Source organism: Aulonocara stuartgranti (assembly GCF_965226115.1).
Source record: "Aulonocara stuartgranti genome assembly, chromosome: 3".
Taxonomy (NCBI): Eukaryota; Metazoa; Chordata; class Actinopteri; order Cichliformes; family Cichlidae; genus Aulonocara; species Aulonocara stuartgranti.
The window spans coordinates 20,476,205-20,498,500 of NC_138941.1; the positions used below are offsets into that span (position 1 = coordinate 20,476,205).

Sequence of the window (22,296 nt, forward strand, 5' to 3'; positions counted from 1 at the left end):
TTTGACTTTGGCAGCGAGCAGGCGCACCGAGGGCTCTCGCGCTCACTTTCGTGTATAGAATTTCGAAAAAACATTGGTGCAAATTATAAGTCTGTATCATGATGCCTGGTGTTTTTGTGTTTGTTGGTTTGTTTTTATTTTTCTTTATTTTGTGAGTTGGTTATTAGATGCTGCTCCAGCCGGTCAGACTCATCTGGCTAACCTAACAGCAGTCCTGGCCAGGCTAGAAAAATATGGATTGAGAGCAAACAAAAACAAATGTGAGTTCTTCAAGGATGCCATTGAGTATTGTGGACACAAGATCGACAGACATGGGCTCCACAAAACCGAGGACAAAGTTGAAGCAGTCCTGAAGGCACCAGACACTAAAAATGTGAGTCAGCTACGTTCATTCTTGGGCTTAATTAATTATTACCACAAGTTTCTACCAAACCTTTCAACAGTCCTGCACCCGCTGAACTCTCTGCTGCAACAAAATGTCAAATGGAAATGGACAAACTATGAAGAGGCATTTAATTTAGTTAAGTTAAGCAGCTCATTACATCAGAGGAGGTTCTGACACACTTTGACCCCAATCTACCACTTCGCCTCGCCTGTGATGCCTCACCATATGGCATTGGTGCTGTGCTATCTCACAAAATGCCTGATAGATCCGAACGACTACTTGCCTTTGCCTCAAGGTCCCTAAATGCAGCCGAGCACAACTATACGCAGATAGACAGAGAAACACTCAGTCTAGTGTGGGGAGTGAAGAAGTTTAATCAGTATTTATATGGACGACACTTCACCCTGATCACAGACCACCGACCGCTGGTGTCCATCTTTAACCCTCAGAAAGGTATTCCAACCATGGCTGCGGCACGCTTGCTTGGGCTTTGTTCCTGGGTGCACACACCTACACCATTGAGTTCAAAGGGACAAAGCTACATGGAAATGCAGATGGACTTTCACGTCTTCCACACATGCAACCCACCGAAGAAATGACTGCTCCAGCTACTGTGTTTCATGTTACACAAATGGAACCCCTACCTGTCACAAGTGCTCAGGTGAAAAGAGAAACGAGCCAAAACACAATCTTGTCAAACGATCTTACTGTGAATGGTTGGCCGTCCTGTAGTGACACTCAGTTCTCTGCGTACTCCACCCACAAAGACCAACTATCCGTTTGCCAAGGATGTGGGGAACTCGTGTCATCTGCCACCCAAACTACGTACAAAGGTACTGGACTCACTGCACGATGGACATTTGGGTGTTAAGATGAAAGGTCTTGCTAGAAGCTATGTTTGGTGGCCAGGCACTGATTGTGAAATGGAGAATATGGCTAAATCCTGCATTGTTTGCCAGCAGACGCTGCGCCAGCCTCAAACAGCACCTGTACACGCGTGGGAGTGGCCATCTGCTCCATGGCAACGCATTCATATAGACTATGCTGGCCCATTTATGGACCAAATGTTCCTGGTTGTGGTTGATGCCCACTCAAAGTGGCCAGAAATCTTCCCCGTAAAGCAAGCAACAGCTGCCAGCACGATCAATAGTCTTTGGTCACCGTTTGCACGCACAGGTCCGCCACAACAGCTCGTAAGTGACAATGGTCATCAGTTTACTGGAGAGGAGTTCCAGTGTTTCCTTAGGAGCAACGGCATACGACATATCACTTCAGCTCCCCATCATCCTGCAACAAAGCTGAACCAGCCAGTCGCACAGAGGGGAAACCGCTACAACAGAAAATTGACAATTTTTTTACTGTCTTACCACTCATGCAACAACTGGACACACACCTGCAATGCTCTTCATGGGATGAGATCTGAGATCACATCTAGATTTGCTGAAACCAGACATTCGCAAGGATGTCCAAGATAAACAGTCTTCCATGGTGGAAGCAACAAGAAACAAAACCAGGTTCTTCAATGTTGGACAAAGAGTTCTCGCCAGAGACTACAGAGACACAAGTCAGAAATGGCATTCTGGCACGATTCGTTCACGGACCGGACCGCTGATATACACCATAAATGTTGGAGCCAACTTAGTCTGGCGTAGACATGTTGATCAGATTCTAGATGCAGAATGTCACGTAGTTCCAGAGCAACCTGAGAGGACACATCTACACTTCAAGATTCAGAAGAGTTTGCCCTCGCTTCACCACCTGAGGTTCAGGGTTTACGTGAAACCACCAATGTTCAAACACCTGAACTTTCCACACAGAGCACTATGGACTCTGACCAAACAGGAAGACATTACCCTGAGAGAAATCGCAGAGCACCTCAGAGACTGAACTTATAGGTTTCCAGTTCATTTTGTAAGGAAAGCGGTTAAAATGTTTAAGAGGAAACAACCTACCTCTATGTTGTAAATCACTGAGTAGGTGTCATATTTCAGTTTAAGTACAATCTTATGCTTATGCATAAGCTTATGCTAGACGAGTCCAGAAGTACAGAAACCTTGTGTACAGCGTTGGAGATGAAGTTCTTCTCTTGAACATGAAACGTGGAAGGAAGGGAGGAAGACTTGATCCAGATTTTTCAGGACCCTACACCATTCAAGACATCGCTGGCAAATGTGTGAGATTAAAAAAACACGGAAGGAGCAACTTTAAGAAATCACTACAGCATTGACCATATCAAGCCATACAGAAGAAGCCACCATGTAAATATCAGTGACAATTAAAAATACCCAACTCGCAGTCAGACGGTGAACAGCAGCACAGACCTGAAGATGCCTCCCTGCCATCCTACTGCTAACCCTCAGTGCCAGCAAAGTCCAGAGGATTCATTATGCACCCAAAACGGCTGACACAAGGAGTTTAATTGTGTTCCAGGACCAGAAACGCGTGAACAAGAACTTCCCTCCCGGAAACAAAGCTTAGAAAATGAAGGTGACATAGTGAACAACTCTTTTTGACCAGTTGGTCATTTGTTGCCAGTTTGGCGTTGCAACTTAATTGACTGTTGCATGACTTTGTTTGCATTTTGAAGTCTTCAACTCATATTGGATATAAAGAAACATGCAACGTGCACTGAGCTTGTGGAAGTCTGGAAATGGATCTGCCTGTCAGTAATTTTCTATTTTGCCCACCCGCTGTACCTTTCCTATTTCTCTGCGTGTAAATGCATGCCTATTGTATTGACTTTTTTCCTGTTGTGGCCCGTTGGCCTTTACCAAGCTTATCCACTACAAATCTCATGCATGCCTGAGCTAACTTATCATATTTTTCTTTTAGTAAAGAGGCTATGGCGTGCAAAGGATACTGGGCGCTTGGAGGCAGCTGTTGGACCATACAAGTTATTGGATTCCTCTTTTCGAACACTGCAGGGGTCACGGTGGCTTTCTGATGAGGTAAGAGAACTTATCATTATTGAGTCTGATTTCGAGGTTCTGCTCCTTCTGAAGCATTTGCAGTGCAGAGACCATTAATAGTTTAAAATGTGCGGGTAGGTCGGGGGGTTTATATAGCAAAACTCTGATAAGGTTTCACCCATTCACTTCAACAGGAAAAAATGTTATCAACCACAACACAGATGTTGTGACATCTGTGAGATCATAATACCCAGTTTCAGTATATGCAGAAAGAACCTTTATCAGCAATTATATTCCTTTAGATGTTTTTGTGTACAGCACTCAAGCAGTTACTTCAAAAATTGTTGCTGTTGTTGTATAAACTCAGATTTTTCAAAACAGGTCATTGATGCATATCTGCACCGTGTTATTGACAGACGAAAGGAAAGTAAGAAATGTCATTTACCTACTAATTTTGAAAAAAAAAAAACCCTATTTACTGTTCTATAACATTTTTCTATACTTGTGCAGAATGCTGCACACCTGCTCTGTTCAGTAGTTGCAAGCTCGTTGTTTTCTGGGCAGTTCAGATGCCTCAATTGGTATGTTGAAAGCTCAGAAGTGGTCCAAACAGTTGACTCCTTTCTGTTGCTGAGGAAAGAGTTCGGTTCCTTTAAAGAAGACTATATTTGAAAACACCCTGAGACGCATGGTACCTAAGTAAATCCAAATTACTCTGCACTTCCAATCCCACAGATGAAGTTCCCAGTTGAAGACGTGGCTGTGCCCTGTGAACTTTGGTACACACTGGATTCTTGTGGTATGTGTTCATTTTGTTATTAATTTGCATAATTTGTTGTGAAGCAGTTTCTTGCACAAAGTGTTATTTTTAAATAAGTTTTCAGTGGCACAAACAATTGTAATTTTTAATTTAACTTTTTCTTTAGATTGTCAACATTTCTGCACAGAAAATACTGCTCATAGACCCCATGGGAATGAAGGTGTTTATGACAGGAAAATTCTGCGCAACTGGAGGTATGTATGATACTGAGGTGTTATTCTTAGATTAAAAAAAAAAAAAATCTTGTTTCATTACAAACACTTTTGTTCAACTAGGAATTTTCTGAGGATGAGAGGGCATGAAGACACCATGGAGTGGCAGTTACAGACTATGCAACACAACAAGCGACAGGATTCCAACAGTTGTGGAGTTTTACTGTTAAAGGTAAACCCTTATTCAAATGATTCAGTTTCTTGTTAGCTAGAATTAAGACTTTAAGTGAATTTAAGTGAAGTGAAAGTTATTTCGGTCAACAACAACAAAGATGATCATTTTACATAGAAGTACTTAATCATACAGTAACTGAAAAAGGAATAGGCTGAAGCCTTGTGGCTTATAATTATCCTATCCTTTACCTAATTAAGACTTTACATTCTAATTATGATCAATCTCACAGTTTGCAGAACACTACCTTGATTTTGGAGAGGTCAGTGAGGTGTCAACCACTACAGAGCCAGTTGTGCTGGAGCGAATGCAGATAGCTTGCACCCTACTTGAAAATCGAGGTAAGTCCAGTAAAGTCCTTATCACGTTAGTGCGTACTTCCAATTTAAATAGTGCTTTTCAAACAGCACAGTACAAATAGTGCTCTTCAAACACTTTCAGATAAGACCCTTCTCAAAGTCTAATTTAGACTAATTTTCCAGGAAGTATATTTGGAAAAAATGTACTATTATTTTTTAATTATTCAATAAATAATGTTTGATTAAAACCTAACTATGATTGTGTTTCAGGGAACGCTGAGGACTACTGCATTGTTTTCTCCATGTTAGATGCTAACGCTGACCGCAGCATGATTGAAATGGTAAAACAAAACAAAACAAAAAAAACACATAAGTCTTAGTATCATTACTTGCCAATCATAATTAAAATGTTGAGTAATAGTATTCACCAAACAGAATATGAGCCATTTATTTTTCCTTTCCAGGTGCAGTGTGAATCTTGCCAAAGATGGGCACATTTTGCATGTGAAAAATATAAAGAGAGCAACCAAGAATATAAATGCCAAAAATGTAGCCAGAGTCAGACAGAGACTGTGCAGAGACTGTGCAGAGACTGTAGAAGGACAGAGCAGCAGCAGAGCAGTCCAGATACACTGATGATCCTCTGTCAGATCCAGAGGGACACACAGGGATGATGCTGGACTCTACATTGTGTCTGACAGTGGAGCTGTTCTCAGAGCAGTTCACTCTGCAGCACTGACAGTCATCTGCACTTCTTCTCATTCCTCTGTCAGTCACTGCTGGATGAAGCTCTCCTCTCCACCTCCCAGTAACATGGCCCAGTCAGAGCGTCTCTACACACAAGCTGCTGCTGCTTCAACCTCTCTGGATCATCAGGACACAGCTCCTCCTCTCTCAGCACACACACCGTCCTGTTTACCATCATCACCACCTGCAGAGAGAAGAAGGAAGAGCAGAGGAGATAAACGAGTGTTTCCAGAGACTCTTCATCAGCTGTCAGTCAGTGATGCAGCACATCCAGTATAAAGAGCAGCAGGGACTTCAGTGCTGGGACTGTACTAGGACTCATTGTTGCTTCACTTTTTCTAATCTTTGGATTTTTATTGAAGTTGATGAAAATGTTTTTCCCTCCTAGTTTGAGTTTGGACTTTCATTCATTAGAAGAACCTTGGTGTGTCCACTCTGAGCTCTGTAGGAACCCCAACAACAAGCCCAACAATCCAGATGGACGGTTCCAGCTGTTAACTGGAGGAATTCCATCCAAACATCTGCTCTCACTAAATTCTTCCTCACCTACAGACTGTGTTCTTCACTGCTTTAAACTTGGAAATGAATGCAGTCATTGGTCTGCGTGCTGCTTTGTTCAGAGAGCTGATTGGCTGTTGACAGCGTTTGATCAGAGCGTGTCAGCTGTTACCATGGTGACCATAAAGGTCAGAAACAGGAAGTGTTTGTGTCCAATCCTGAAGCCTGTCACCATTCTCCTCTCACAGCTTCACTGAGAAGCTGCAGCTTTACAGGAAACACTGGATCTTTGTTTCATACTGACTGTGTTTAGTACAATATTGCTGACAGCACCACCCACTCACTCCATCACTCTACTGACCTCAGAGTCTCCAGTCTGTAGTCTGGACTCTGCTGAAGATCAGACAGCTGCTTCACATCTGGATACTTCAGGTTGTTAAGTTGTAGCTCCAGCTGTCTCAGATGGGAGGGGTTGGACTTCAGTGCTGCTGCCAGATAATCACAGCTGATCTCTGACAAACCACAGACACTCAATCTGTATAAAGAATGAAAGATGTAAGTTTATTAGACAAAGTGTGAGCTTGAAATCATTCAGTGTTTCATCATCTGTTCAGAGCTGAAGAAGGTTCAGAATGTAGAAGTTTAGAAAATGGAAACTCCAAACAGCTGAAGCCAACAGGAAGCAGCTTCAAACAGGAAACTGTGCAGAGTTTCAGACTATATGTCCTGATGCAGCCAGTTGGATTTTGGAGATTTGAATCTCTGTTCTGTGACTAAGTCCTTGAATCATTTCTTCCAGTTGGTCCAACAAGACAGACTAAGTGTTGGACATGTGTTGTGGCTCCATTAGGGGAGCTTCTAAATGTGATGTGATGGCCCCTCTGGGTCTGTCAGGTCACAGCACTGGAGAGAGCTCAAACTGGGCACACAGTTGTTCCAGTCTGGACCAAAGACTCTATACTGGGACTGAGGGACTGCTTTGACTGCACCCACTGGGACGTTTTAACAGCTCATGTTCTCACTTAGATCATCGATTTCTACTTACATTTCTTTCTGGGAAAAATGGGGATTACTTTGGAAACAGGAAGTATTTTCCCCAATAAGCAGCCCTGGATTAGTAAATCACTCCAACATGTTCTCAGGCAGAAGAAGCTGTCTTGTTATGAGGGAGAGAAGAAAAAGATTGAGGCACAGAAACTTGTTGAAAGAGAGATAAAGCAGCTAAAATCAGGTGTAAAAGTAAAGCAGAGGATGAGCTGAATAAAGGACACTCAAGGCTGGCTTGGAAAGGAATGAAGTCCATGGTGGGGATGCAGAACAAGGAGCAAAGATGAATGTGATGCTGAATCAGCAGAAGACTTGGACTCATTTGATTCCAGCTTTGATATCATTGATTTCAATGAAGAGCTTTGTGATTGTAGCAAAGGGCTGGTAGCTCTGAGAGTCCCACTGATGAGGTGTTTGTGTGGAAATCTCTTAGTGGGACCAAAGAGAGAAAAAGCCCTGGTCCTGATGCTGTGGGAGGGAAATGATTGAAGTGTGCTGTGAGGAACTGACTGGGAGGTTTTCACACATTTTCCAGTCCTCCTTGGAACAACAGGAAGTTCCCAGCATATGGAAACAAAGGTTAAGTGTCCTATGGCACTCAGTGATGATGGTGCTGTGGCCCCACCACCTCCACCTCTTTGTAAAGGAACTAACTGTCATCTGAAGCTTCAAATGGAACTAAGACTTCCTCCACTAGGTGGCAGTGTCTGATGAGAAAGTGTTAGTGGAGCTGGCCTGGAGTCAGAAACAGGAAGATGCAGGATTTGGGCTGAAATGGGGAAAAGTGGTTCGCACTAGTGCCTTAAAGCAAGAAGGTTGTAGGTTGAAGCTTGTTGGCCTTTCTGTGGAGGTTGGATGTTCTCCCACAGTCCAATGAAATGCTGCTTAGGTTCATTGGTGCTTCTAAATTGGCTGTAGGTGTGGATGTGAGAGAGTGCTTCTCTGTCTCTCTCTGTTGGCCCTGTGATGGACTGCTCACCTGTGCAGGTGGACCACGCCTCTTGCCCTATGACAGCTAGGGCACAGGCTGCAGCCCTGTGAGCCTAAGCTGAATAAACAGTTAGCAAAAATGATCCATAGATGGCCTGAAATCCCCCAGTTAGCAGTTTGGTAGATAGCTATGACATGCTAATCCCATCCAGCAGCTGTATTCTACCTGTAAGCTGATCCCTGCTGAGCCAAAGCACTTTTTCATATACAAATTACAACCTTTAATAGAAACCTATTGGTCAGCATCTTATTAGCCTGCTGTTAGCTTCATTCCACAGAAAACTGAGAGAAACTAACAGAGTTGATAAAGAATAAAGAGAAATGTGCTGATTTAAAGCCTTTGAAGTGCTTCAGATGATCTCTGTCCACTTCTGTCCACTCATTCATTCATGTAAGCTTTCTAATGCAGCTTTGATCTTCACAGTCTGCTTCATGAAACTCATTCTAACCCTGAATGTCAGAGTGTTCCTCCTTCTCTTTCCCATCATTCATGCTGGCAGTGGAGGAGATTTGGATGTTGGACTGTGTTTTGGATGATGTGTGTATGTTTGTGTTGGACTGCTGTCTGTAAAGCAAACGCACATTTTGCTTTGGATTTCAGTGTCAGACAGACTTTAAGGTGGAATGAAGACTTGGAGAGTTTCACAGTGAATTATCCAGTGGAGGATTTTTCTTCTTCTTTGAAGGTTTGAAATGTGAACATTGTTCTGCTGCAGTCAATGGACTAAACCAGAGAAGAAGAAAACAGACTTTACCATGAAGATCCTCAGTGTGGATCAGTATAATATCAGCCTGATGTCTGCAGTTTAGTGTCAGCACAACTTTCACATCATATTCATCTCAGCACAACTAAAACATGCTGACTGACCTCAGAGTTTCAAGTCCACATCCTGGACTCTCCAGGAAACCACACAGATGCTTCACTCCTGAATCCTGCAGCTTGTAGTTGGAGCTCAGGTCCAGCTGTCTCAGATGGGAGGGGTTGGACTTCAGTGCTGCTGCCAGATAATCACAGCTGATCTCTGACAAACCACAGCTCTCCAATCTGTATAAAGAATGAAAGATGTAAGTTTATTAGACAAAGTGTGAGCTTGAAATCATTCAGTGTTTCATCATCTGTTCAGAGCTGAAGAAGGTTCAGAATGTAGAAGTTTAGAAAATGGAAACTCCAAACAGCTGACAGAGTTCATACGCCTTTGTCAGGGTCAAATTCAAGCAAGACCATGTGAAAATTAAAACACATCATCCTAGGTGAACTTAAACACCTTTGTTCCCCTTTTGTTAAGACATAGAAAAGTACACCACACAAAAATACTGCAAAAGGAAACGGTCGCCTTATATACATAGTGTATAAACTCAAAATGCACATTTCACTTCAAATTAAGATTAAGGCTTTGAACAGATCACATAGTTCAGTTCAACATATAAGACTTTAAGAATGCACAAGCATCTACTTAAAATCTATTTAATTTATCATCCATGATATTATTTTGTACAATTCCAATGTATTTTGTTCATCTCCCTTAAATAAACAGGCAGTCTTAAAGTATGAAATATTCATATACAAACACATATAAATGTGTGTACTGTCTCAGTGGCTGATAGTACCCCACAGGCCTCAGTGTGAGCTTGAAGACATTTATAATGTTTAAGTAGTTTAATGTGCAGGTGCTGACGATAAACACATTTTGAATGAAAGCCGGGGAACTTTGGTAGCACAGAAACAAGTGGCTATTCTTTGTGACTATATGGATCACTCACAATACCATTATTTCACACAAAGGCACCAAATTAATACTCAAAAAAGCTGCAGCAATACACACAAATATAAACAGTACTTGGTGACTGTTAAGTCTAATTGTTGAATGTTGCCATTGTGTTTCTTAAATTTGTACAGTCTTAGTTCAAGCAGTAGGATCAAAGCCATTCCTTTGATCCTGGCCACCTCTCCAACCACTCTGTGCTGGGGGAGGTTTTATTGTAGATACATCCTATCTGGAAGATCTGTTTCTTTTGATGTAAACTTCCTGGGTTTACGACCCTTTGGTCAGCAGGAGGTCTGACACACACACACACACACACACACACACACACACACACACACACACACACACACACACACACTCTTACAGAAGTTCACACATATACATAAAATGCTTTGTCTTAGAACAAAGGGGGCGTGGCTTTGTTCTGATGTGTTTTGTGTGAACTGTCTCCCAATAAAAGGTAGCAGGAGGAGGTCAGATCTGTGGTCATTTTCGTGGTGGACACAGACGAGGCCTCCCTTTCGCAAATAATTGATCGATCGACTGTCTTGTTTTCTTCATGATGAATAAGTCTCTAGAATTAGCGGGGCTTGTGGAAACACAGACCCAACAGTGACAACTTTGCTTTTAGCCTTTAACCCTTCTTGACTACTTTTGATGTGGCCTCTATATTTTACCTTTAAAAACAGTTTATCTTGCCAATCTGTTATTTTCTCATTTTGACCAACTGTATCAGCACAATTTATCTAAATTCAGACAAAATTTAAAATACAAGTAGAAAGTGATATTTTGACTGTAAAAACCACACACATGTTTAACGAATCATCTTCATAACTTGAAATGCAAATAGAGATTGTACATTTTTAAAAATACGCACACGTTTTGCAAACAACAAAGTTATATGGTACTATTTACCAAAAAATGCAGCCAAGGCTCAGACGTTTTTCATATAATCATTTCAAACTATTTACAGAACAATCAGGTGTCAAACAATAGTTTGTGTCACTCTAACACATATGAGAACAGCACAGGGATAAACCTGCAGGTCTGACAGCAGGTGTGTCACTCGGCGTTTACACTGCAATCTGCCTTTGTTGGCTTTAAGGCAGCAACTGTGACGATCACTAGTAGAACTGACACACAAAACAAAACAACAGCTACACACTAAATACACAAGACAACAAACTAACTTGAGACCAAACACGGTAAACGTCACAAATCTCTCACGTATCAAAACTCTCTCTCTCTTTCGCTCACTCGCTCTCTCTTGCCGGTCACTCCTAAAACTTCCCCCTTTTGCTAAACAACCAAATGTCATGTTTCCATATCATTTTTGATTGGTCGACATGGTACATTTTCCCACCTATAGGGCTTTGGAGCGTGATGTCACGGGAGATGGGCCATGCCCCCTTCCGCCATGACAGTAGGCCAGCCAGAGGATACCATTTCAGCTATGGATCGTACGTGTTGTGTTGTCGGTTGCAACGTTAGATCACACGATCGTGAAGGCAAGAAGCTGGATAACGGGCTCTCTTTTCATCGTTTTCCATCCTGGAGGCAACGTGAGGGATCCCATGTATCCGATATTACTAAACAAAGACGTCAGGCTTGGATTGCAGCGGTGAGACGAGCGGATATCGAGTTCTCTGCAATCCCCAGCTTTTTGTTGGTTTGCTCACGGCATTTTCTTTCCGGTGAGTTCTAAATTAATTCATATCACTCTTTAAAGGCTTTTAGTGTGATTTTCAATGTGCTGAGGTCATAGATAATGAGATAAAACATGCTAATGTGTGATGCTGCAGAACCACGTCATGTCGACTGAGTAGCTTATGATTTGGCATTATTGCAGGCAAACCAGCATATGAAATGGATGTAACAAATCCAGACTGGGAACCAACACTGCACATGGGGCATGACGACATACCTGTATCAGACTCGGACCGGCACTCAAGGCGTACGCAACGGAAGCGAAAAAGAGCACCCATCGGAGGTAAACAACCCCCCCCCTCTAAAAACATACTAAATTGCTATCACTGTACACTAATCCGCACATAACTTCCAGATGAATCACACACCTGTCATTGGAATATTGGTGTACATTTACCTTATGTCTAATTTTATCTTACAGGCTTTCGTTATGCAGCTGCAGAGTCTGAAGGTGTGCCCCGTGCAGAAGTGATTGATGAAGATCTGACAGAAGACCAACAGCAAAATCACAATGTCATGGAGGCAGTGGACAGCAGTTGTGTTGGACAAGTGGAGGTTGAGGTACCAGCTGCAAATGTGGATATACTGAAGAAATGTAATAAAAAAAGCCCAAAGCCGACTGTACTTCCTCAGGAGGCTGAGGTCTTTTAACATCTGCAGGAAGCTCCTGAGGATGTTTTACCAGTCGGTGGTTGCTGGAGTACTTTTCTATGCTGTGGTGTGCTGGGGGAGCAGCACAGCAAAGAGGGACTCATCCAGGCTGGAGAAACTGATCAGGAAGGCTAGCTCTGTGGTCGGCATGAAGCTGGACACTCTGGTGACAGTGGCAGAGAAAAGGACATTAAAGAAACTGATGGACATTATGAACAATGCTGGGCATCCTCTGCACACGGCCATAAACAATCAGAAGAGTCTGTTCAGTGACAGGTTGCTTCTCCCCAAGACAAGAACTAACAGACTTAAAAACTCCTTTGTCCCACACGCCATCAAACTGTTTAACTCCTCTCTGGAGGGGAGAGGGAGGGGAAACAGGAGGACAAAGGAGGGGGGAACAACTAAGCTGTAGTGCCTCTTCACCTCACTGTACAATACCTTGTGCAATACTTTTTGTAAATAGTCAACAGTGCAATAGACTCAATACTTGAAATGTGCAATTCACTTGTATTTTTATTTTTTATTCCTATTTATTCTATTTATCCCCTTTGTATATTTTATTTATATTTGTCTCTGTATTTATATATATGTGTGTGTGTGTGTGTGTATATATATATATATATATATATATATATATATATATATATATAACAATTCTGTAACTGTAACTTCGGTCGTTGCTGTGCTTTTTGGAAGTCGAATTTCCCAGAGGAACCCACCTGAGGGATTAATAAAGTTCTATCTTATCTTATCTTAAACCTTTTAAAATGATGACAGATTACAAACTCTCAGCTGTGTCTGTAATCAAACCTCTGTAACTTTGCTTCACTTCAGCAGCATCAGCTCATGTTCACATGTTGATTCATGGTTTGCTTCAGTTTTTGATGGACTGCAGAATATTTTGAAGGTTATCTGCTATAAAAAGCCAGAACAGGAAAATCTGCTTCATGTGTTTCTGTTTGATCCTCAGTGACTTTGACACAAAGGCCTCTGCTGTGATGATCACACCTCTGATCAAGTCTCACAGTGTCAGCTTTGTTTTTATACATATGGATATGTGCTGATAAATGATCAGAGTTATAATATTTCCCACTGTCTGCTGTGTGCCGTGACCTTTGACCTGCTAAAGACAGTCAGCTGTGGATTATTCATTGTTGTGTCTGATACTTAGAACTGTGAGGAAGAACACTACACAGTTAATCAGGGTCCCCTCTCTCTGAATCAGGGAAGGTGGGCAGGCCGCGTGTGGGCCGCGGGCCATACGTTGAGTCTCACTGTTTGAAATGTGAACATTGTTCTGCTGCAGTCAATGGACTAAACCAGAGAAGAAGAAAACAGACTTTACCATGAAGATCCTCAGTGTGGATCAGTATAATATCAGCCTGATGTCTGCAGTTTAGTGTCAGCACAACTTTCACATCATATTCATCTCAGCACAACTAAAACATGCTGACTGACCTCAGAGTTTCAAGTCCACATCCTGGACTCTCCAGGAAACCACACAGATGCTTCACTCCTGAATCCTGCAGCTTGTAGTTGGAGCTCAGGTCCAGCTGTCTCAGATGGGAGGGGTTGGACTTCAGTGCTGCTGCCAGATAATCACAGCTGATCTCTGACAAACCACAGTCCATCAATCTGTATAAAGAATGAAAGATGTAAGTTTATTAGACAAAGTGTGAGCTTGAAATCATTCAGTGTTTCATCATCTGTTCAGAGCTGAAGAAGGTTCAGAATGTAGAAGTTTAGAAAATGGAAACTCCAAACAGCTGACAGAGTTCATACGCCTTTGTCAGGGTCAAATTCAAGCAAGACCATGTGAAAATTAAAACACATCATCCTAGGTGAACTTAAACACCTTTGTTCCCCTTTTGTTAAGACATAGAAAAGTACACCACACAAAAATACTGCAAAAGGAAACGGTCGCCTTATATACATAGTGTATAAACTCAAAATGCACATTTCACTTCAAATTAAGATTAAGGCTTTGAACAGATCACATAGTTCAGTTCAACATATAAGACTTTAAGAATGCACAAGCATCTACTTAAAATCTATTTAATTTATCATCCATGATATTATTTTGTACAATTCCAATGTATTTTGTTCATCTCCCTTAAATAAACAGGCAGTCTTAAAGTATGAAATATTCATATACAAACACATATAAATGTGTGTACTGTCTCAGTGGCTGATAGTACCCCACAGGCCTCAGTGTGAGCTTGAAGACATTTATAATGTTTAAGTAGTTTAATGTGCAGGTGCTGACGATAAACACATTTTGAATGAAAGCCGGGGAACTTTGGTAGCACAGAAACAAGTGGCTATTCTTTGTGACTATATGGATCACTCACAATACCATTATTTCACACAAAGGCACCAAATTAATACTCAAAAAAGCTGCAGCAATACACACAAATATAAACAGTACTTGGTGACAACTTTGCTTTTAGCCTTTAACCCTTCTTGACTACTTTTGATGTGGCCTCTATATTTTACCTTTAAAAACAGTTTATCTTGCCAATCTGTTATTTTCTCATTTTGACCAACTGTATCAGCACAATTTATCTAAATTCAGACAAAATTTAAAATACAAGTAGAAAGTGATATTTTGACTGTAAAAACCACACACATGTTTAACGAATCATCTTCATAACTTGAAATGCAAATAGAGATTGTACATTTTTAAAAATACGCACACGTTTTGCAAACAACAAAGTTATATGGTACTATTTACCAAAAAATGCAGCCAAGGCTCAGACGTTTTTCATATAATCATTTCAAACTATTTACAGAACAATCAGGTGTCAAACAATAGTTTGTGTCACTCTAACACATATGAGAACAGCACAGGGATAAACCTGCAGGTCTGACAGCAGGTGTGTCACTCAGCGTTTACACTGCAATCTGCCTTTGTTGGCTTTAAGGCAGCAACTGTGACGATCACTAGTAGAACTGACACACAAAACAAAACAACAGCTACACACTAAATACACAAGACAACAAACTAACTTGAGACCAAACACGGTAAACGTCACAAATCTCTCACGTATCAAAACTCTCTCTCTCTTTCGCTCACTCGCTCTCTCTTGCCGGTCACTCCTAAAACTTCCCCCTTTTGCTAAACAACCAAATGTCATGTTTCCATATCATTTTTGATTGGTCGACATGGTACATTTTCCCACCTATAGGGCTTTGGAGCGTGATGTCACGGGAGATGGGCCATGCCCCCTTCCGCCATGACAGTAGGCCAGCCAAAGGATACCATTTCAGCTATGGATCGTACGTGTTGTGTTGTCGGTTGCAACGTTAGATCACACGATCGTGAAGGCAAGAAGCTGGATAACGGGCTCTCTTTTCATCGTTTTCCATCCTGGAGGCAACGTGAGGGATCCCATGTATCCGATATTACTAAACAAAGACGTCAGGCTTGGATTGCAGCGGTGAGACGAGCGGATATCGAGTTCTCTGCAATCCCCAGCTTTTTGTTGGTTTGCTCACGGCATTTTCTTTCCGGTGAGTTCTAAATTAATTCATATCACTCTTGAAAGGCTTTTAGTGTGATTTTCAATGTGCTGAGGTCATAGATAATGAGATAAAACATGCTAATGTGTGATGCTGCAGAACCACATCATGTCGACTGAGTAGCTTGTGATTTGGCATTATTGCAGGCAAACCAGCATATGAAATGGATGTAACAAATCCAGACTGGGCACCAACACTGCACATGGGGCATGACGACATACCTGTATCAGACTCGGACCGGCACTCAAGGCGTACGCAACGGAAGCGAAAAAGAGCACCCATCGGAGGTAAACAACCCCCCCCCTCTAAAAACATACTAAATTGCTATCACTGTACACTAATCCGCACATAACTTCCAGATGAATCACACACCTGTCATTGGAATATTGGTGTACATTTACCTTATGTCTAATTTTATCTTACAGGCTTTCGTTATGCAGCTGCAGAGTCTGAAGGTGTGCCCCGTGCAGAAGTGATTGATGAAGATCTGACAGAAGACCAACAGCAAAATCACAATGTCATGGAGGCAGTGGACAGCAGTTGTGTTGGACAAGTGGAGGTTGAGGTAGCAGCTGCAAATGTGGATATACTGAAGAAATGTAAACCTTTTAAAATGATGACAGATTACAAACTCTCAGCTGTGTCTGTAATCAAACCTCTGTAACTTTGCTTCACTTCAGCAGCATCAGCTCATGTTCACATGTTGATTCATGGTTTGCTTCAGTTTTTGATGGACTGCAGAATATTTTGAAGGTTATCTGCTATAAAAAGCCAGAACAGGAAAATCTGCTTCATGTGTTTCTGTTTGATCCTCAGTGACTTTGACACAAAGGCCTCTGCTGTCATGATCACACCTCTGATCAAGTCTCACAGTGTCAGCTTTGTTTTTATACATATGGATATGTGCTGATAAATGATCAGAGTTATAATATTCCCCACTGTCTGCTGTGTGCCGTGACCTTTGACCTGCTAAAGACAGTCAGCTGTGGATTATTCATTGTTGTGTCTGATACTTAGAACTGTGAGGAAGAACACTACACAGTTAATCAGGGTCCCCTCTCTCTGAATCAGGGAAGGTGGGCAGGCCGCGTGTGGGCCGCGGGCCATACGTTGAGTCTCACTGTTTGAAATGTGAACATTGTTCTGCTGCAGTCAATGGACTAAACCAGAGAAGAAGAAAACAGACTTTACCATGAAGATCCTCAGTGTGGATCAGTATAATATCAGCCTGATGTCTGCAGTTTAGTGTCAGCACAACTTTCACATCATATTCATCTCAGCACAACTAAAACATGCTGACTGACCTCAGAGTTTCAAGTCCACATCCTGGACTCTCCAGGAAACCACACAGATGCTTCACTCCTGAATCCTGCAGCTTGTTGTTCCAGCTCAGGTCCAGCTGTCTCAGATGGGAGGGGTTGGACTTCAGTGCTGCTGCCAGATAATCACAGCTGATCTCTGACAAACCACAGTCGATCAATCTGTATAAAGAATGAAAGATGTAAGTTTATTAGACAAAGTGTGAGCTTGAAATCATTCAGTGTTTCATCATCTGTTCAGAGCTGAAGAAGGTTCAGAATGTAGAAGTTTAGAAAATGGAAACTCCAAACAGCTGACAGAGTTCATACGCCTTTGTCAGGGTCAAATTCAAGCAAGACCATGTGAAAATTAAAACACATCATCCTAGGTGAACTTAAACACCTTTGTTCCCCTTTTGTTAAGACATAGAAAAGTACACCACACAAAAATACTGCAAAAGGAAACGGTCGCCTTATATACATAGTGTATAAACTCAAAATGCACATTTCACTTCAAATTAAGATTAAGGCTTTGAACAGATCACATAGTTCAGTTCAACATATAAGACTTTAAGAATGCACAAGCATCTACTTAAAATCTATTTAATTTATCATCCATGATATTATTTTGTACAATTCCAATGTATTTTGTTCATCTCCCTTAAATAAACAGGCAGTCTTAAAGTATGAAATATTCATATACAAACACATATAAATGTGTGTACTGTCTCAGTGGCTGATAGTACCCCACAGGCCTCAGTGTGAGCTTGAAGACATTTATAATGTTTAAGTAGTTTAATGTGCAGGTGCTGACGATAAACACATTTTGAATGAAAGCCGGGGAACTTTGGTAGCACAGAAACAAGTGGCTATTCTTTGTGACTATATGGATCACTCACAATACCATTATTTCACACAAAGGCACCAAATTAATACTCAAAAAAGCTGCAGCAATACACACAAATATAAACAGTACTTGGTGACAACTTTGCTTTTAGCCTTTAACCCTTCTTGACTACTTTTGATGTGGCCTCTATATTTTACCTTTAAAAACAGTTCATCTTGCCAATCTGTTATTTTCTCATTTTGACCAACTGTATCAGCACAATTTATCTAAATTCAGACAAAATTTAAAATACAAGTAGAAAGTGATATTTTGACTGTAAAAACCACACGCATGTTTAACGAATCATCTTCATAACTTGAAATGCAAATAGAGATTGTACATTTTTAAAAATACGCACACGTTTTGCAAACAACAAAGTTATATGGTACTATTTACCAAAAAATGCAGCCAAGGCTCAGACGTTTTTCATATAATCATTTCAAACTATTTACAGAACAATCAGGTGTCAAACAATAGTTTGTGTCACTCTAACACATATGAGAACAGCACAGGGATAAACCTGCAGGTCTGACAGCAGGTGTGTCACTCAGCGTTTACACTGCAATCTGCCTTTGTTGGCTTTAAGGCAGCAACTGTGACGATCACTAGTAGAACTGACACACAAAACAAAACAACAGCTACACACTAAATACACAAGACAACAAACTAACTTGAGACCAAACACGGTAAACGTCACAAATCTCTCACGTATCAAAACTCTCTCTCTCTTTCGCTCACTCGCTCTCTCTTGCCGGTCACTCCTAAAACTTCCCCCTTTTGCTAAACAACCAAATGTCATGTTTCCATATCATTTTTGATTGGTCGACATGGTACATTTTCCCACCTATAGGGCTTTGGAGCGTGATGTCACGGGAGATGGGCCACGCCCCCTTCCGCCATGACAGTAGGCCAGCCAAAGGATACCATTTCAGCTATGGATCGTACGTGTTGTGTTGTCGGTTGCAACGTTAGATCACACGATCGTGAAGGCAAGAAGCTGGATAACGGGCTCTCTTTTCATCGTTTTCCATCCTGGAGGCAACGTGAGGGATCCCATGTATCCGATATTACTAAACAAAGACGTCAGGCTTGGATTGCAGCGGTGAGACGAGCGGATATCGAGTTCTCTGCAATCCCCAGCTTTTTGTTGGTTTGCTCACGGCATTTTCTTTCCGGTGAGTTCTAAATTAATTCATATCACTCTTGAAAGGCTTTTAGTGTTATTTTCAACGTGCTGAGGTCATAGATAATGAGATAAAACATGCTAATGTGTGATGCTGCAGAACCACATCATGTCGACTGAGTAGCTTATGATTTGGCATTATTGCAGGCAAACCAGCATATGAAATGGATGTAACAAATCCAGACTGGGCACCAACACTGCACATGGGGCATGACGACATACCTGTATCAGACTCGGACCGGCACTCAAGGCGTACGCAACGGAAGCGAAAAAGAGCACCCATCGGAGGTAAACAACCCCCCCCTCTAAAAACATACTAAATTGCTATCACTGTACACTAATCCGCACATAACTTCCAGATGAATCACACACCTGTCATTGGAATATTGGTGTACATTTACCTTATGTCTAATTTTATCTTACAGGCTTTCGTTATGCAGCTGCAGAGTCTGAAGGTGTGCCCCGTGCAGAAGTGATTGATGAAGATCTGACAGAAGACCAACAGCAAAATCACAATGTCATGGAGGCAGTGGACAGCAGTTGTGTTGGACAAGTGGAGGTTGAGTTAGCAGCTGCAAATGTGGATATACTGAAGAAATGTAAACCTTTTAAAATGATGACAGATTACAAACTCTCAGCTGTGTCTGTAATCAAACCTCTGTAACTTTGCTTCACTTCAGCAGCATCAGCTCATGTTCACATGTTGATTCATGGTTTGCTTCAGTTTTTGATGGACTGCAGAATATTTTGAAGGTTATCTGCTATAAAAAGCCAGAACAGGAAAATCTGCTTCATGTGTTTCTGTTTGATCCTCAGTGACTTTGACACAAAGGCCTCTGCTGTGATGATCACACCTCTGATCAAGTCTCACAGTGTCAGCTTTGTTTTTATACATATGGATATGTGCTGATAAATGATCAGAATTATAATATTTCCCACTGTCTGCTGTGTGCCGTGACCTTTGACCTGCTAAAGACAGTCAGCTGTGGATTATTCATTGTTGTGTCTGATACTTAGAACTGTGAGGAAGAACACTACACAGTTAATCAGGGTCCCCTCTCTCTGAATCAGGGAAGGTGGGCAGGCCGCGTGTGGGCCGCGGGCCATACGTTGAGTCTCACTGTTTGAAATGTGAACATTGTTCTGCTGCAGTCAATGGACTAAACCAGAGAAGAAGAAAACAGACTTTACCATGAAGATCCTCAGTGTGGATCAGTATAATATCAGCCTGATGTCTGCAGTTTAGTGTCAGCACAACTTTCACATCATATTCATCTCAGCACAACTAAAACATGCTGACTGACCTCAGAGTTTCAAGTCCACATCCTGGACTCTCCAGGAAACCACACAGATGCTTCACTCCTGAATCCTGCAGCTTGTAGTTGGAGCTCAGGTCCAGCTGTCTCAGATGGGAGGGGTTGGACTTCAGTGCTGCTGCCAGATAATCACAGCTGATCTCTGACAAACCACAGCTCTCCAATCTGTATAAAGAATGAAAGATGTAAGTTTATTAGACAAAGTGTGAGCTTGAAATCATTCAGTGTTTCATCATCTGTTCAGAGCTGAAGAAGGTTCAGAATGTAGAAGTTTAGAAAATGGAAACTCCAAACAGCTGACAGAGTTCATACGCCTTTGTCAGGGTCAAATTCAAGCAAGACCATGTGAAAATTAAAACACATCATCCTAGGTGAACTTAAACACCTTTGTTCCCCTTTTGTTAAGACATAGAAAAGTACACCACACAAAAATACTGCAAAAGGAAACGGTCGCCTTATATACATAGTGTATAAACTCAAAATGCACATTTCACTTCAAATTAAGATTAAGGCTTTGAACAGATCACATAGTTCAGTTCAACATATAAGACTTTAAGAATGCACAAGCATCTACTTAAAATCTATTTAATTTATCATCCATGATATTATTTTGTACAATTCCAATGTATTTTGTTCATCTCCCTTAAATAAACAGGCAGTCTTAAAGTATGAAATATTCATATACAAACACATATAAATGTGTGTACTGTCTCAGTGGCTGATAGTACCCCACAGGCCTCAGTGTGAGCTTGAAGACATTTATAATGTTTAAGTAGTTTAATGTGCAGGTGCTGACGATAAACACATTTTGAATGAAAGCCGGGGAACTTTGGTAGCACAGAAACAAGTGGCTATTCTTTGTGACTATATGGATCACTCACAATACCATTATTTCACACAAAGGCACCAAATTAATACTCAAAAAAGCTGCAGCAATACACACAAATATAAACAGTACTTGGTGACAACTTTGCTTTTAGCCTTTAACCCTTCTTGACTACTTTTGATGTGGCCTCTATATTTTACCTTTAAAAACAGTTTATCTTGCCAATCTGTTATTTTCTCATTTTGACCAACTGTATCAGCACAATTTATCTAAATTCAGACAAAATTTAAAATACAAGTAGAAAGTGATATTTTGACTGTAAAAACCACACACATGTTTAACGAATCATCTTCATAACTTGAAATGCAAATAGAGATTGTACATTTTTAAAAATACACACACGTTTTGCAAACAACAAAGTTATATGGTACTATTTACCAAAAAATGCAGCCAAGGCTCAGACGTTTTTCATATAATCATTTCAAACTATTTACAGAACAATCAGGTGTCAAACAATAGTTTGTGTCACTCTAACACATATGAGAACAGCACAGGGATAAACCTGCAGGTCTGACAGCAGGTGTGTCACTCAGCGTTTACACTGCAATCTGCCTTTGTTGGCTTTAAGGCAGCAACTGTGACGATCACTAGTAGAACTGACACACAAAACAAAACAACAGCTACACACTAAATACACAAGACAACAAACTAACTTGAGACCAAACACGGTAAACGTCACAAATCTCTCACGTATCAAAACTCTCTCTCTCTTTCGCTCACTCGCTCTCTCTTGCCGGTCACTCCTAAAACTTCCCCCTTTTGCTAAACAACCAAATGTCATGTTTCCATATCATTTTTGATTGGTCGACATGGTACATTTTCCCACCTATAGGGCTTTGGAGCGTGATGTCACGGGAGATGGGCCATGCCCCCTTCCGCCATGACAGTAGGCCAGCCAAAGGATACCATTTCAGCTATGGATCGTACGTGTTGTGTTGTCGGTTGCAACGTTAGATCACACGATCGTGAAGGCAAGAAGCTGGATAACGGGCTCTCTTT

At 41.3% G+C, this 22,296-nt stretch overlaps 1 protein-coding gene across 1 annotated transcript in view; it reads right to left on the reverse strand.

Moving 5' to 3' along the window:
- LOC309700530 (NACHT, LRR and PYD domains-containing protein 12-like) overlaps positions 1-22,296 on the reverse strand; it is a 90,009-nt gene that overhangs the window by 49,052 nt on the left and 18,661 nt on the right. Inside the window, exons 8-11 of the mRNA XM_082524117.1 lie at positions 20,400-20,576; positions 17,033-17,209; positions 13,665-13,841; positions 8,948-9,124 (exon numbers count right to left, since the gene is read on the reverse strand). Coding sequence (XP_082380243.1) covers positions 8,948-9,124; positions 13,665-13,841; positions 17,033-17,209; positions 20,400-20,576 — 708 coding nt within the window. The remainder of the gene's footprint in view (positions 1-8,947; positions 9,125-13,664; positions 13,842-17,032; positions 17,210-20,399; positions 20,577-22,296) is intronic.